Raw genomic sequence first — 16,176 nt, forward strand, 5'->3', positions numbered from 1 at the left:
CCCACCAAACATGCTGTGGTCTAGCCAACATTTTGCCAGTGTCTGCCAACCAGACAGGGTTGGCTCCCCTTTCCACCCAGGAACTTCCAAAGCTACTTAGGAAAGAATCAATATACCCAGCTTCCTGGCCTTTTCTCCTTAAAACAGCCCCATGTTCTACCTGGGTCTTCACAAACTCCAGGCCCTAGTAAGTGTTTATCTGCAGGCTGTAGTCCATCACTTCCCCATGGCTAGTCCAGGGGCATTGCTGCGCTCCTCCCCACCTTATACAAGGGGGTATGATAGTTGCTTTAGATGGAGAGCAGGCTTAGGATCCATTGTCCACTCTAGAGCAACAAGGGCTTCCCAGGATCCCAGGCAGACTCACAAATCTGCTGCCTTGGAACCAGAGATGCACAGTCCTTCTAGGGCCAAGCAGGGAGCAAAGGCTATACTGCCATTTTTGTGCTGCATGGGGAAAAATTGGGAAATGTGTGTGTACATATGTGAGACACTTCAGAATAGGAGGAAAAGGTCTTTTTTGCACATAGCATTGATAGGCGGCCTTATCATGACCTCCCTCCCCTCTGCTTCTGTGTGGATTAAATTCAGGGGTCACTTTTGAAGATAAAAGGGAATTGGCAAGGAACTTATCAGGTTTGTAGGCCATGTGATTTGGCCCTTTATGAGCAGCCGGGCAAACAGAGTGAACTCATGGCCGCCAGGAGAGCCCCAGCTCAGGGCCCTGCACCCTCACCCCCCCCCCCCACAACCACACCGCCTGCTGCACAAAGGAGAGAGCTGCACCCACACCAGGCTATTGCAGCACACACAATGCTAAATGTCTTTTTTATTTTTATCAAATAACTTCCAAAAGGAAGGAAAGGCTTTCCTCGTTGTTAAGAACAAACAGGTCTTTGGTGTCACTGAAAATAAAAGGAGTTGGGTAGAGACAAAGCCAGAAAAGGGGGGAGGGAGAGAGGTGGACTCGGAAATGTGGACTCTCTCACAAGTGTGTGCTTGCACAGGCCACGTGAAAAGCCACGGAAAAGAAAAGGGAGAGGAGAGCATTTGCTACAGTACAAATGAAGGCACAATCCAATATGAACAGTAGACAGCTATTTACAGCCAGAGAACCAGAAGGTCGCTGGCTCCCTCAGAGGAAGAGAACCCAGAGCCCTGGCCACAGGGGTGGGGGCACTCCAAGTCCTGACCCAAAGTCCAGAGGCCGAAGGGTGGGTGGGCCGCCAGCCCCTCGCCTGCTTTCACCAAGGCCTCCACACCGAATCTGCTGAAATCGATGGGGCGCCAGACGCAGGAGAGACCGAGGCAGCGAGGGGCAACCCCGACCCCATGCCCCCGTCGGCATAGAGGGGGATGACGGCGTTGCTGTGCGGGGGCCCAAAGGCCGTGCTGGGGATGAGGAAGGCGAACTGCCCGTCGGAGGCTGGCACCAGCTGGAAGCCTCCGTAAACCTTGGTGCTTTCCCCGGCCGGGCTGCCCAGCTTGCAAGGCACGACGCTGGCTGCAGGGGGCACCGCGCCCGCTGGGATCTGCACCAGGGGCTGCCCAAAAGAGGGGCCGTGCTGGCCCCCGGGGGGCGCGGGGTGGGGTGGCAGCGGCAGGGCAGTGGAGGACGGCTGAGGGGCAGGATAGTTCATGGCGTTGATCTGGCTCATGCAGCTGGCCAGGTGTCCCAGCAGTCGGGTTCGCACCTCGGCGTTCACCCCCTCACAGGTGGAGAGGAAGCGGGTCACCTCGTTCATGCACTCGTTGAATCCGGCCCGGTATTTACCCAGCACAGTGGGGTCTGTATTCAGCGCGGCTGGAAGAAGAAGGGAAGGAAAGAGGCAATGTCAGAGAGACAGAGAGACACAAGAGCCCAGAGCATTCAGCCTTGGGAAGGAGGGAGGGACAGCCAAGAAAAAGTGTCACAGAGGCCGAACAGGACACACACACACACACACACACACACACACACTGCAGGGGATTGGTCTAGATGATGCTTGGGGTCCCTTCGATTCTAGGATTCAAGGGCATAGATCTCTGCAGCGCAGAAGCGCCCTCCATTCAGAGGCTGCCTGCCAAGGTTGCACACAGCTTTAAACAAAGGGAAGCCTTAGCAAGGAGAAGGGGGGAGGCTCTCGCCTCCTACAGCAGGAGCAGCAGGATGTGTCCCGTTTGCTTCTCATTATCCCGTCCCCATTTCCTCTGCCTGCAAGCTGCCACCCTCTCCCTTCTCTCTCCCCCCCCCCACCTCTTTTCCGGAACAGTAACAACTTGGAGTTGTGGCTATAAATAAGACCCAGACCGTGGGAAAGGCCGCCTTCGCCAAGTCAGTAAAACACAGCTTGAATGGCATTCAAAACCGCAGGCGGAAGTCTGGAAGAAATCACCTCTGGAGAGGGAGGGGGAGGGAGGGGGGCGGAGAGGGAGGGGGACACACGCGCTCGCTCTCTCTCTCTCTGGCGCGCGCCCAGCCCGGCCAGCCACTCACCCGTCATCTGCGCTCGCTGCAGGTTTCTCAAATGCTTGACTGTCATTTCTAATATGTCCGCTTTCTCCAGCTTCGAGTGCCGGGAGCTCTGCAAGGCAAGGGGGGGGGGGGGGAGTGAGCACCAGGGGGCGACACGCTGCGGGGGGGGGGGGGTGGCGAGGGAGAGAGTCTGGGCACAGGAGGATCTCAAAGGAGGGATGAATCTCAGCTGGAAAGCGAGGGAAGACCCTCACCCCCAGGTCCCAGAAGGGCAGCAGGCGCTGGTCGGCATTTTCCCAGAAAAAGGGGGCTGGCAGGTCGCCCCCAGGCAATATCCCCACTAATTGTGAGGGTGGGATTTATCGTCGGGGTGTTAAGATATACTACTTGATATATTTACAAAGAACATTTAATTAATTGATATTTCAATAATAATAATAATAATCACATGGGAAGACTTTGGACCCTGGAAGGCCATGGGGATCCTGGCTTTTTGAAGTGGGGGGAAGGCACACCCCACAGGGTGGTTGTGAGAGTGACGTCCCGCAGCCTTCCCGGGCAGGGCGGCATTCTGCCTCCTCGAATGCACAGCCTGCCTGGGGGTCGCCCGGCCTTCGGGAGCCAGAGATGGGGGCCCCTTTCCCGCGAAGGCCGATGCCCCCCCCCGCCCCGCCGCCCGGGAGGTTCCTTTCTCCGGCCACTTACGTCCTTCTTGAGCGCGTCCAAAATGAGCGTCTTGAGCTGCCCGAGGCTCTCGTTGATCCGCGCGCGCCGCCGCTTCTCCATGATGGGCTTGGACGACTGCAAGAGACAAGCGCCCGTCAGACCCGCAGGAAGGAAGGGGGGGGGACGGGGAGGGGAGCGGAGAAGAGCGGCCCCCCCGACGCCCCGCCGGCTGTTACCTTCCGGTGGTCCGAGGCCGTGCGGGGCTTGTCGGGCGTGGCGTGGATGCTGGCCGGCGTGGCGGCCACGGGCGACGAGGAACTCTTCTCCATCAGGTCGGCGGGCATCCTGGCCCCCAGAGAAGCCCGGCGGGGAAAGCCGCCCACGCCGCCGCGAACCCCTCGAGTCGTGGGAAGAAGCGGCCGCGGCCGTCGAGGGCGCCGTCGAGGGTGCCAGGCGAGCGGCTCTCCGGCCGGTGGCGAGTCCGAAGGAGCCGGAGCTACGGCGTCTGCTTCCCAAGCCGCCCTGGCAACCGGGACGCGCACGGCCAGGCAGGCGGGCGGGCGGGCGGGCGCGCGCGGTGGAGCAGCCCGGAGGGACGGGGCGGGTCACAGGCGGCGGCTGCCTGGCGCGCGCTCTCCGTCGTCTGCTGCTGCTGCTGCTGCTGCTGCCTCCCTGCGCGGCGCAATCCCGGCCGCCTCCCCGCCCGGCGGCGCCTATTTATAGGCTGCGCAGCACGCGAACGGCTCGTGTGAAACTTCCCAAACTTTCTTTCCCACAGTGACTTTCAGCCAATGGGAGCCGGAGGCACGCGGCCCCGCTCGTGGACGGCGCGCACCCATTGGCCGCCCGGCGCAACGCCCGGCGGCCAATGGCGCGCGCCCGGACACCCCCCCCTCCCCGCCACCGCCACCCCGGGCACCAGGGGCCGCCCTGTCAATCACCAGCCGCTCGCTTGGCTTTAACCCTTGCCGCGCCGCGCGCCCGGACACCCGACGGGTTCGGGGCTCCGCCTCGCAGACGGGTCTGGGGGGGGGGAGCTTTTCCCCCGAGAGCACCCTGTGCAGCAGTTAAATGGGGATCCGCTAAGGATCCCCGGCCGCCCACCGACGGGGTCGGAGAGGGTCGCTGGCGGGTGGGGACCCCCTTAGCTGGTGTCCTGCTCACGTGAAGACGGGGCGAGGACCTCGTCCCCAATGCAAGATGCGGGGTTGGGGGCTTGAGGACGAGGCGCACCTGCCCGTCCCTGCACCTCTCGAAGATGCTGTCGAGCCGGAGCGCAGCCGCCTCTTCGGGGCCGGGATCCCGACGGCGAGGAGAGAAGTGTAGGGCGCGGGGTCGACTGAGCACGACGGCCGCTCCTCGAGAGTAAAGGGCAGCGGGGCCTTCGCCAGCGGCAGCTCCGAGCCCAGCACGTGCCAGGAGGTTTTATTGCGGCCGCCGCCCTCTCCCCCTCCTGCCCCTGCTCCGGGGACTTGTGCGCTCCTTGGCGCGCGGCTTGGACGGAGCCGTCGGGGAGGGAAGCCGGGCGCGCGGCCCGCAGCAGCAGCTGCCGCCGACGCCCCAGAGCCTGGGAAAACCCAGCCTTCGGGGAGCGGGGGCAGGAATGCGGCCTCAGAGCAGGCGGGGGGGGGGGCTCCTCCTCATCCCCACCCCTGAAGAATGCTGCCCGGCCCTGGCCGAGGCGAGGACCCTCGTTCTGGTTCGGCAAACGGGGAAGGGGGCACATCTGGGTGCCCCCCTCTCGCAAAATGTTCGAGGTGCCCGCCTGGCTCAGCGCGCCCCACCCTGCACCTTGCGGGGTTCTGGGGGGGGAATCTGGAGATTCGCGGACCCCTTTTCAAAGGAGGGGCGAACTTAATTGCTTCCAACTTCCTCGCCCCTCCAAAAAACCCCCCAAAATTAGGGGGGGGGGCATTATTGTCTTGGCTTTAATGTTAGACGGAACTGAACTGGGAGGCTGTACAGAGCAGTCTGCAGATGGGGACGGGGCTCTGGAGGCCAAGTCTGGGGAGCGAGGGTTTCCTTCTCTTGCGGGGGGCTGCAACTCTCTTTTTGGGGTGACGACGCCTCCCATGGACCCTTCTGGCGACCCAGAGGAGCTGCGGGTGCGGGAAGGCGAGGGCGGACCCTGGGGCAGAGCCCAGCGGTTCTCCTCGAGGTCACTCTCCATCCTCCGGGGGTGGAAATGTATCTTGCTTAGAAATGGATATACTATGATTTTTATTTTTAATTCATGCCACTGTTACTGACAAGCCGCCTCTGTGAAAACGTGTCAGGGAATCTGCACACTTAGACGGGACCTCAGTAACTATTAAGTATTGCCTCAAAGTTACTTTGGCAGTGTAAGAAGCTTGCAGTGCAAAGCAGGGCATCAGTATGTAGAAGAGTGAGCGGATCTGTGTACTGAAAAAGTTGGAAGAAGACTGTCACGGTGACAAACTTTCTCCATTTCCATGGAGGGAGGAGCTCCTTTTCTTCTTGGCTAATGGCTTTTTTCTCCCTATGTATGAACTTCACCAGCTCTTCAACCTTTCATTCGATTTGCAAGTTTTGGAAAACAAGAGCCAAAAGTCCTGAATTCTTCTTGCTGCTGTTGATTTCTTACCTGCCAGGGAAGTTTACAGCCATTTAAAGTTCAGTATCAAAAGAGGTTGCAGCGGGGGCCCCACCCTTTTCCGAAGGGGGGGGGGCACTTTGAATTGTGAGAGACTGGGGGGGGGGGGGACAGTCAAAAAATGGTTGCCATGGGTGGGGTGGGGGAGGGGTGGCACAACACAGAATGAGGGAGAGAACCACCAGGGCGAAACTTCCCCCAAAATGGCATTGCCATAGGGAGAAAAGGTTTAACCTGTGGAATTTCTGCCTAGAAGATGAAACAGTAACGGGGAAAGTACATTAAAAGGGAGAGGGGAAACAGCAGCTCTTCAGGACCCCAGAGAGCCCTTTAAAAAAATTGTTTATGCAGTTTCCATTTCTCGATTGACACATCGTACTTTACCATCATGCATGATTTCTGTGCAGACTTCCCAACCTGACCTTCCATGGCATTCTCAACATTGCTGCATATCAGTTTATTAGCCCACCCTGGGCTAATAAATAATATTTCCTGTATTTAACTGCTGTTCATAGGAATACCCCTGCTTGTAAATCGATTTTAGTGTAATATTTTTAAAAAGATTCCCCAAATCTATCCTATTCGCCCTTTGTCTTTTACCCCATTCTGATTCCTTACTTTGGCTGTCATATTTGCCAGTTCTGTGAATTCTGACCATTTGTGCAGCCGTTGGTTGAGGTTTCTCCTTCTTTCCAATTTATGCTATTCTGGCCGCCGCTGTTGCGTAAAGAAATGTTGTGTACCTTCATAGGGATCTCATCACCAATGATCACTAATAGAAAGGCTTCAGGTTTTTTTGGAAATGTGATGTGAAGAATTATTTTGAGCTCATCATCATCATCATCACCATAATAATAATAATAATAATAATAATAATAATAATAATAATAATAATAATTTATTATTTATACCCCGCCCATCTGGCTGAGTTTCCCCAGCCACTCTGGGCGGCTCCCAATTGAGTGTTAAAAACAATACAGCATTAAATATTAAAAACTTCCCCGAACAGGGCTGCCTTCAGATGTCTTTTAAAGATAGGATAGCTGCTTATTTCCTTCACATCTGAAGGGAGGGCGCCACTACCAAGAAGGCCCTCTGCCTGGTTCCCTGTAACCTCACTTCTCGCACTGAGGAAACCTCCAGAAGGCCCTCAGAGCTGGATCTCAGTGTCCAGGCAGAACAATGGAGGTGGAGACGCTCCTTCAGGTATACTGGACCGAGGCCGTTTAGGGCTTTCAAGGTCCGCACCAACACTTTGAATTGTGCTCGGAAACGTACGGGGAGCCAATGTAGATCTCTCAGGACCGGTGTTATGTGGTCCCGGCGGCCACTCCCAGTCACCAGTCTAGCTGCCGCATTCTGGATTAATTGCAGTTTCCGGGTCACCTTCAAAGGTAGCCCCACGTAGAGCGCATTGCAGTAGTCCAAGCGGGAGATAATTAGGCCACCTCCCAGTATTTTGGGGCATGTTTGCACTGCCATCAGAGTCCTCCAGCCTGGTGTCCAAGCAGCTCAGCCAACAATCACAGCCCTCCCTTCATTCATTGGCTGGGAAGCACTGGAAAGGCTCCTTTCACAGAAACCACCTAGAGGCTGCCTGCAGGTTTTGCTTCATGTTGTTGTTGTTGTTGTTGTTGTTGTTGTTGTTGTTGTTGTAGCCTGCCTTTCCCCCAGACTGGAACTCAGAGCCACTTTACACATCAAACAGAAAAAGCTAAAATCATGGAAAAGATAATCATTAAGAAGTTATTAAACAGAAATAGAATTAAAACAATGTATTAAAAAGATCTATTAGAAAGACAGATAATCGCAACAATACAAATACCACAGCGCCAGCCCAGTCCTCAAAACACAGTCAGTTCCCATCTGCCAGCAAGGAGGCAGCCCATCTCGCTTCCCTAGGCAGGGAGTTCCAAAGTTCTCTGGGAGGGGGAGGACAGCGTCTGGGGTTGGGGAAGAGGTTGGGCTGGGGGCAGCCGTGGCAGCAGGCTCCTCTTCACGGGGGTCTGTCTGTGGCTGCCCAAGAGGGAGGCTTTGAGAGAGGGGATTTATTTGGAGAGCAGGTTTCAGAGCTCCCGCAGGAGCCCCCAGCAAAAGGGTTGCCCTTTGGCTTGAAGAGAAGGGCTTTCTCTTGCAGGGGATGAAAGACCCACAAGGCAGGCAGACACCCCCCCCACACACACCTGCATCTCCCAGGATTTGGGGGAATTTAGAACTTAAGGGCTGGCCAGAGATGCCATGCAATTCCTTTGCTCCAAGACAGCTAAAATAAGAGCCACAACGAAGGGCTGGGCAAAGGGGGCAGCGTTGGCAGCCCCAGGGCACTCTTGAGGGTGCTGTGCCCTTTCTCTGGTGGTGCTTTTCCCCTTGTGTTTTTACTTGTTTTTATTTTTATCTGTAAGCCACCTTGAGTCGTTGTCAGGGGGGAAAGCGGGCATAAATACTGTGATTATATAATTATGATAACAATAATTTGGCTCCATTTCTGGAAGGGTTTCCCAGGCACCCTGAAATTGGGGTGGGGGTGGGGAGTCTCCGGAGTCTGATTCCCTGCTTCCTCCTCCCACATGGGGGGGGGGGCGGTCTTCCTGGACAGGATTGGCCGCCTGATGGTAGAAGCCGAAGGGAGCTTTGGAATCTCACCTAAAGTTGGGAGGGGGGGGGGAGGTAATCCTTTCACTTCCTTCCCATGAAATTGGCTTGACAGTCATGAGAATTTGGGGGGGGGGGAGAGACAGTGGCAGCCCTTGGGCTGCCTCATTACTGCACAGCACAGCAGCATTGATGCAAGGAGCATCTCTGCAGCCTTTTTTCACACACACACAGAGAGAGTCGCTTGCTTTTAAGCTAGGCATCTTTGGCTGCAAGAGGTCACTCTCACTGCTCAGTAATGATGGCTCCATTCAAAGACATAAATTGCTTTCTTTCATATTCATTCCCTGACACAGAAGCCAACTCGGGGGGGGGGGGGGCTGGCACCCACGCAGTCAAGGAGAAAAGCCTGCAGGATCTTGAGGTGTTTAGCAATATCGTTAAAACGCCACCACAACCCTCAAATTCAACGGAAGGGTCCGGATATTCTAAAGGTTTTGAGCAGCTGCTGAACAAGGCCAGGGGTCCATATCTGGGAAGGGCTTCTTCCCCTGATGTTTAGAGACCAGGCCTTTGAACTCTCTGCCCAGAAGCTGTTTGGGAAAGGGCCCTAATTCAGGAGCCGAAGGCTGCAGGTTCAATCATATAATCAGAGAGGAGGAAGGGACTCCAAGCGGTCATCTAGCCCAACCCCCCCCGCAATGCAGGAATCCTGGCAGCGACTCCAGGCAGGGCTGAAAGCTGGAGTGCTGCTGCTGCTGCCAGCCAGTGTTGGCTGCACTGAGGGAGATGGACTGGCCCAGGATTTGGCAGGCTCCTCTGTGCCTCATCCTTGGGAACAGGCACGGCATGTCCTCTCTGGCCAGCTGCCACCCAGGGCCTGCCTGCGGCGCTTTGGATCACCTCCCTGGGCTGTTAGGGGCTGGGGGTGGGGCAAGTGTTTCCCCCGATGGCTCCTCGCTGCTTCTCTGCTTTACAGCTGCCAAGGTGGCCCTTCAAAGCTGCAGGGGCCACGCCTGCCTCGGTTGTTGGAGGAGGAAGAGGCTCCTGGCTGGGCCTTGCCAGGCTCTCTCTGCCCTGCCTGCTACCTGGCTCCAGCCCTGGCATCCTGTGGAGGGAGGCAGTGGGGGAAGTGGAGTATTTTGCCGGAGGCCTAGGAGGTGTCTCACCCCCCCTTCTTTCCCTTCTCTCTCTCCCCCCCCCCCCCCTCGCTTGACTGACTTTCTCACACTTGGATTCCCACAGTCTGCTCTGCCGGCTTTAGGCTGACTCACTCGCCTGCCAAGGACTGGGCTGCTCTCATCAAAAGCGCTCTCTCTCTCTCTCTCTCTCTCTCTCTCTCTCTCTCTCTCTCTCTCTCTCTCTCTCTCTCTCTCTCTCCTTTGCTGCAAGTACGCACAGCAGCAGCAGCGACTGCGGCACAAGTCCACCACCCGCTTCCTCCTCCTCCTTCCCCACCTGATCTGCACCTGGCTGGGGCCAGTCCCACACATATCACCTGATCTCGCCTTTTCATAGACCGTGAGAAAAATAAAGTCCAGGAAAGAAGAGACATGTTTGCAGAGCTCCCAGAGCCAGAGCGTTCCCATCCCCACACCTCCTGAGACGCAACACACACACACACCCAGACAGGCAGCCAAAGTGGGAACCTGGCGGGGGGGGGGCTGCTCCTTTTGGCTTTGTTCAATGGCTCTCCCAATCTTTTCCCCAGCTGGTTTTTGAATGGGATGCTCCCCGGGGGCTGGATCCGGCCCAATCGCCTTCTCAATCCGGCCCACGGACAGTCTGGGAATCAGTGTGTTTTTACATGAGTAGAATGTGTGCTTTTATTTAAAATCCATCTCTGGGTTATTTGTGGGGCACAGGAATTCGTTCATATTTTTTCTTCAAAATCTAGTCCGGCCCCCCACAAGGTCTGAGGGACAGTGGACCGGCCCACGGCTGAAAAAGTTTGCTGACCCCTGGCAGAGATCTTCCCCACCCACAAAGGAGTAACAAAAATGGCCTGATCATAGAATCACAGAATTGTAGGCAGGTTATATGGAGCGCAAGGGGATTCAGTCTCCTCAATATTTTGAGGTAGGGGGAAGAGTCCCCACCCAATATTGAGGGGGCCGCCATTCCCCGCCACCCCTGGGCGAGGGTCAGTAGGGCGGCTAGGACAGTGATTTTTGCTCTCTTTGCCCCCCCCCCCGCAGCGATCACCAGAGGGCCCGGACAGGTGTGACCCGATGGGGAGGGGGCATCAGGGGTGTGACATCATGCAGATGAGACAGCCCTCCCCTATGTGGGGCCTGGCTCAGTGTACCTGATTGTAAGGGACCCCGGGGCTCATCCAGTCCAACCCTGGAAATGCAGGAATCTCAGCTCAAGCATCCATGACAGATGGTCACCCAACCTCTGCTTAAAAACCTCCAAGGTAGGAGAGCCCACAACCTCCCGAGGGTTTTAAAGGTTATCCCTTTAAAATACCCAGATGTTATCACTGGGAAAACATGAAGACCCCTCCCTGTTTCCTAGATTTTGAGCACTTGCAGGGAACCCACTCCTGGGGAGGGGCCTGGCAAGGGCCTTGCGTGATGTGGACAGGGGGGAGCGAAGAGGTTTGCTTTCCTCTTTTTGCAAACTTATTCCCAGGCTGACCCTTGTTGCTGCCATGTGGCGTAACGGTTAGAGTGCAGGACTACGACTTGGGAGAGACTAGGGTTCAAATCCCCACTCAGCAATGAAGTGGACCTCTCAGCCTGTTGTTGTTGTTTAGTCGTTTAGTCGTGTCCGCCTCTTCGTGACCCCCTGGACCAGAGCACGCCAGGCCCTCCTGTCTTCCACTGCCTCCCGCAGTTTGGTCAAACTCATGCTGGTAGCTTCAAGAACACTGTCCCACCATCTCGTCCTCTGTCGTCCCCTTCTCCTTGTGCCCTCCATCTTTCCCAACATCAGGGTCTTTTCCAGGGAGTCTTCTCTTCTCCTGAGGTGGCCAAAGTCTTGGAGCCTCAGCTTCAGGATCTGTCCTTCCAGTGAGCACTCAGGGCTGATTTACTTCAGAATGGAGAGGTTGGATCTTCTTGCAGTCCATGGGACTCTCAAGAGTCTCCTCCAGCACCATAATTCAAAAGCATCAATTCTTCGGCAATCAGCCTTCTTGATGGTCCATCTCTCACTTCCACACATCTCTACTGGGAAAACCAGAGCTTTCACTGTACATGGACAAAATCAACAGGCCTCTCAGCCTAACCTACCTCAAGGGGTTGTTGTGGGGATAGAATGGGGAGGAGGAGAACAATATGCCATATATGAACTCCTTGAAGAAAAGGCAGGATATAAAGGTGCAATAATTCATCACCATCACCAGCTTCTCATGAACCACATACTCCAGAACCTGCCTCCAGAAACCCCAGTTGCCTCCTACCTCACAAAGGGTCTGCCCAGTCAGCTTCCCACCTTAAGGAGGTGCCTGGGGAAAGGGAAGAGGGAGTGGGGGGGGTCCCTGATCTCTTGCTCCTGTGGGTTACACCATGCCAGGGCTGCCAGGGTCATGAGCTGATCACAGCCTGGAAGCCCCCCCCTTTCTCACAGGAGCCTCCCCAGGCAGCTTGCAGAGCCTGCCAAGTTCTCTTCTGGGGAGCCAGTTGACCCTGCCAAGTCTCCAGGGCCGAGAGGCACAAATCTGTCACAAGGACTGAGATTGCTTTATTTGTTTATGGAGGGCGTAAGGTAACTGCTCCGAGATCGAGAAGCAGATAAAAGGCCGCCTGGGTGGTTGCAAGGGGTTTAAGGGTGGATGCGGTGCTGGAGAAGCCGAGCCCAGTGGGACATCCATCTGGGTTTCACAGGGAAGACCTCTGAGCCGGCAGGAATCGCATGCTACCCGCCACTCAAAAACAACAGCAAGACTGACAGATCGGTCATGGCATCAGCCTTTGACTGCTGCAGCCTCCTCCTCCATCAGAAGAATTACCCTGAGCTTCAGGTATTCTACTTGGGGTTGGGAGGGGGGCAAAACAGTAAGCGGTGTGGAAGAAAATAAAATGCAGGAAAATACACACACCTGCAGGAAAATACCTGCATTTTACAGAAATTACAGAAGACATTCGCTGGGCGAATAGGTCCCTATCAGGGGTGTCCATTCTGCAGCATCATTATTATTATTATTATTATTATTATTATTATTATTATTATTATTCCTGTTCTGATTTCACGTGGAGCATTGTAGAATGATCCATTTGATTTATTGAATGTCAGTTTTGGGCCACTGTGAGCAGAGGATTCTTGGCTGCTGCTTCAGGGCTTCTCCTTCTGTTCTTAAGGTCTTCTGTCTGGCCAGCCTTCTGAAAGAAGCAGGGACCTCCCCCCAGGAGCTGTTTTGGAGACTGTGGCTCAGCCTTGCAACACACAGAAAACAGCACCCTGAGTGTGTGCAGAGTGCTCTTTCACACAGCTGAGCAACCCCTGGCAGCTCCTAGTCCCCAGTGATCAAAGCAAAAAGTTTTCAGGGTAGAATAGGTGAAGAGATACCAAGAGAGGATAAAAGACTTTTGATGTCTGCAAGGACGGCAGCGAGATGGAAGGAAGGAGAAGGACCAACAAGAGAAGAATAGCCGACGAAACTGATGGAGTAGCAGAGATGGCGAAACAGACGGGGAAGATCCAGAACCAGGAAGATCAAGTATTTTCTAAGGACTGGCGCAAATTTGTAATTTATTTAAAAGACCACTGTAAACAGTTAAAATCATTGGCAGGGATGTAATGACACTTGTAATGTGGAACTAATTAGGGTAATTATGGATGGACAAGGGTAAAAGATGCAGTAAATTTAATCTTAAACATGGAACCCACGGAGGGAGGGAAGGGGGTCCGAAGGTTCAAAAGAACCTTGTATTTTAATGTTTGAAATGGTTAAGTTAAAATGTATAAAATTGTGAAAAAAACCAATAAAAATATTTTTTGGGGGGAAAAGTTTTCAGGGCAGAGACCGGCTGGCCAGTCACATCCCACACTTCTAAGAACAGATCCAGTCCCAGGCTCAATTCTTCCTGCTGCATCCTCCTCCTCCTCCTTCCTCCACCTCAGCGACCCCCCCCCCATCTCCCACTTACTTAAAATCATTCTCCATTCAAGAGTGAACATGCTTTTGCACGGCTGCCTAGAGAGAGCCTCTGTGTTCTTCCTTTAAGCCCGAGGGAGTCAAGAGGCCAGGAGGGTTTTGTTTTTCTTCCCTTGTATCCTTGGGAAAAGGTTTCTTGGCTAAGTCCTTTTCATCATCAGGCAGGATCAGAGGACTGCAGAAGCCTAGAGTTGGAAGGGACCCCGAGGGTCATCTAGTCCAACCCTCTGAAATGTAGGAATCACTACTAAAGAAACCCCGACAATTGGTCATCCATATCTTTTAGGGGGGGAAAACCCTCCAGTGAATCTTGCGGGTCCTTCTGCGCCCACTTCCTCCTCTTTACCTTCTTTGGATTCACAGCAATCAGGTCTGCGATGTAGAATAGCCCCTGAACATGTGCAGAGAGTGTTTGTGTGCCAGAACCAGCCTCCAGAAAGGCCTAAGCATTGCTGAGCTGGGCAGACCCAAGTCTGCTTCCTGGAGTCAAGCCTTGGCATGATGGTGGGGTCCCAGCTGGGTGCCTGCCCCCTGCCCTGGCCAGTGAGATAAAAAGGATGAGAAACTCAACCAGTGCTGCTAAGGGGCGAGGGGGTGGCAGGGGGACGCCAGAGGCGTAAAGGACTCTCAGCGTTTGAAAAGCTGCTATCACCAGATCAAGCTCATCGGTGTTACTGAATTAAGTAAACTAAACAGTTTTGAGTTCGCCCTGAATCAATGTGGAATTCATTGCTGCTGTTTGGAATCTTCTTGTGCTATTTCGTTGGTTAAGTCCAGTCAAAGGCGACTATGGGGTTGCTTCGCTCATCTCACTTTCAGGCTGAGGGAGCTGGCGTTTGTCCGCAGATAGTTTTCCGGGTCATGTGGCCAGCAGGACTAAACTGCTTGTGGTGCAACGGGACACTGTGGTGGAAACCAGAGCAGCACACAGAAACACTGTTTACCTTCCCGCCGCAGCAGTGCCTATTTATCTACTTGCGCTGGTGTGCTTTCGAACTGCTAGGTTGGCAGGAGCAGGGACAGAGCAAGGGGAGCTCAGAAAGTGCTTGGGAGCCACTGCGCTAGACCAGCAACAGGCCCTGGATGGGGGAGGAGAGGGCTATCCTTGCAAGATGGCTCTGTTCTGCCCTCCATAGTCAGAAGCAGCAATGCTGGGAACTGCAGGAGCAGAGAGACGCTCTTGTGCTTGAATCCTGCTTGCAGATTTCCACATGCAGCTGTCCAGCCACTGTGAGAACAGGATAGTGGACTAGCTGGATCCCACCCCTTTGGCCTTATCCAGTAGGCTCTTTTTATGGGTGCCAGCTGCCCAGCTCTTTAGAGCCAGCCCCCTCCTGAATGTTCTTAATAATAATAATAATAATAATAATAATAATAATAATAATAAACCTTTATTGTCACTACACCACCTGTGCACAGTGAAATTAAATGAGTCCCTCTCCACCCCCATACACTCAGTCTTGTTCGTGCTCTGTGTGCTTGTCGGAAGTCAATTGCACCACTATTTATTTTTTTCATTCAGCAGCTCAACAGCCCACAGATAAAAACTGTTCTTTAACCTGTTGCTGCAGCTTATACTTCTGCATCTCCTGCCTGAAGGTAGGAGATTAAAGAGGTGCTGGTGGACTTGTAAAAGGGTAAAAGAGTTTTGGGAAATGATCCACCATGAATTGAAAAAAGTGTTTAAAAGTACTTCCCCCCCCCAAACCCTTTCTGTTGGGGATCATTCTACTGAAATTCCCAGCTGTCAAAAAAGGTTATTTATGTGTGCCACTACTGCGGCCTGTGTTTTGTTAGCCCCCAAATGGAAAACAAGTGAGGACCTAACCACAGAAGAATGGCAACTTAAGTTGATGGAATACGTGCTGCTTGCAGACTTAAAATATAGAATAAGAGAACAAGAAGAACATACATTTAGAGACGTTTGGAAAACGCTTATTGAATATATGGGAAATAATTGTGTACAGCTGAAAACATTGGCAGCATTAAGATAAATTCAACAGTGTAAATAAGTTTTGATGGATGCAACAATGGAATACTGAATGGTTTAGTCTTTGTAAAATATGCAGGGATTTATGATATGCAAAATGAACCATGGAAAGAGAAGAAGTGGTTGATATTTTAATGATGTTTAAATGAGTATTCTAAATTGTAAAACAGAAAATTAAATAAAAATTATATATATATTAAAAAGAACCAACCTCCTCCTCAAAAAAAAGCCCTGTTTGCCTTGAGCTGCAGGAGCCCCTTTGCCCAGGCCAGCTGCTGCTCCTCTGCTGTCCCGCAGCAACCTGGCACTCTCTCTCTCTCTCTCTCTGGCCACTATCTTTATGGGAGGCTGTTAAAGCCAAGCCCCACAACAGTGCCGAGTGCCAAGACAAAGGCCTTTGGAGAGGAAAGTACGTGGGAACAAGGCAGGCCCTGCGGTCCCAGGCAATTCCGGGGCCATCAAAGCCTCAGCCTCTTTTCATAAAGTTAATAAGTCAGGCTTCAGGTGCTCCGGGAGCCAAAGTCACGGGCACCTCCTTGGCACCACCTCCGCGCGCCTGGCACAAACCGCCCTGCCGGGAAAGAGCCTCTCCGGCTTCAGTGGGCAAAACGGGGGCTGCTTTGTGGGCCAGATTTCAGTGGCGAAATGAACCCTAGATCATCTCCAGGGATTGCTTCCCCAAGGGAAGGAGGCAGCAGCAGCAGCAGCAGGGAAGTAATGCTATGAGTTACCATGACTTTTTGGACCAGTATTAA

At 53.8% G+C, this 16,176-nt stretch overlaps 1 protein-coding gene across 1 annotated transcript; it reads right to left on the reverse strand.

The window, feature by feature from the left end:
- Positions 1-811: 811 nt before the first annotated feature.
- HES1 (hes family bHLH transcription factor 1) lies at positions 812-3,855 on the reverse strand. Its single transcript, XM_077929572.1, has 4 exons — positions 3,358-3,855; positions 3,161-3,256; positions 2,477-2,564; positions 812-1,804 (listed from the first exon to the last, which is right to left on the reverse strand). The coding sequence occupies exons 1-4, from the start codon at positions 3,463-3,465 to the stop codon at positions 1,245-1,247; spliced, it is 852 nt and encodes a 283-aa protein (XP_077785698.1). The 5' UTR covers positions 3,466-3,855; the 3' UTR covers positions 812-1,244.
- Between the last annotated feature and the right edge of the window lie 12,321 nt (positions 3,856-16,176).

Source organism: Podarcis muralis, chromosome 6 (assembly GCF_964188315.1).
Source record: "Podarcis muralis chromosome 6, rPodMur119.hap1.1, whole genome shotgun sequence".
NCBI classification, from domain to species: domain Eukaryota; kingdom Metazoa; phylum Chordata; class Lepidosauria; order Squamata; family Lacertidae; genus Podarcis; species Podarcis muralis.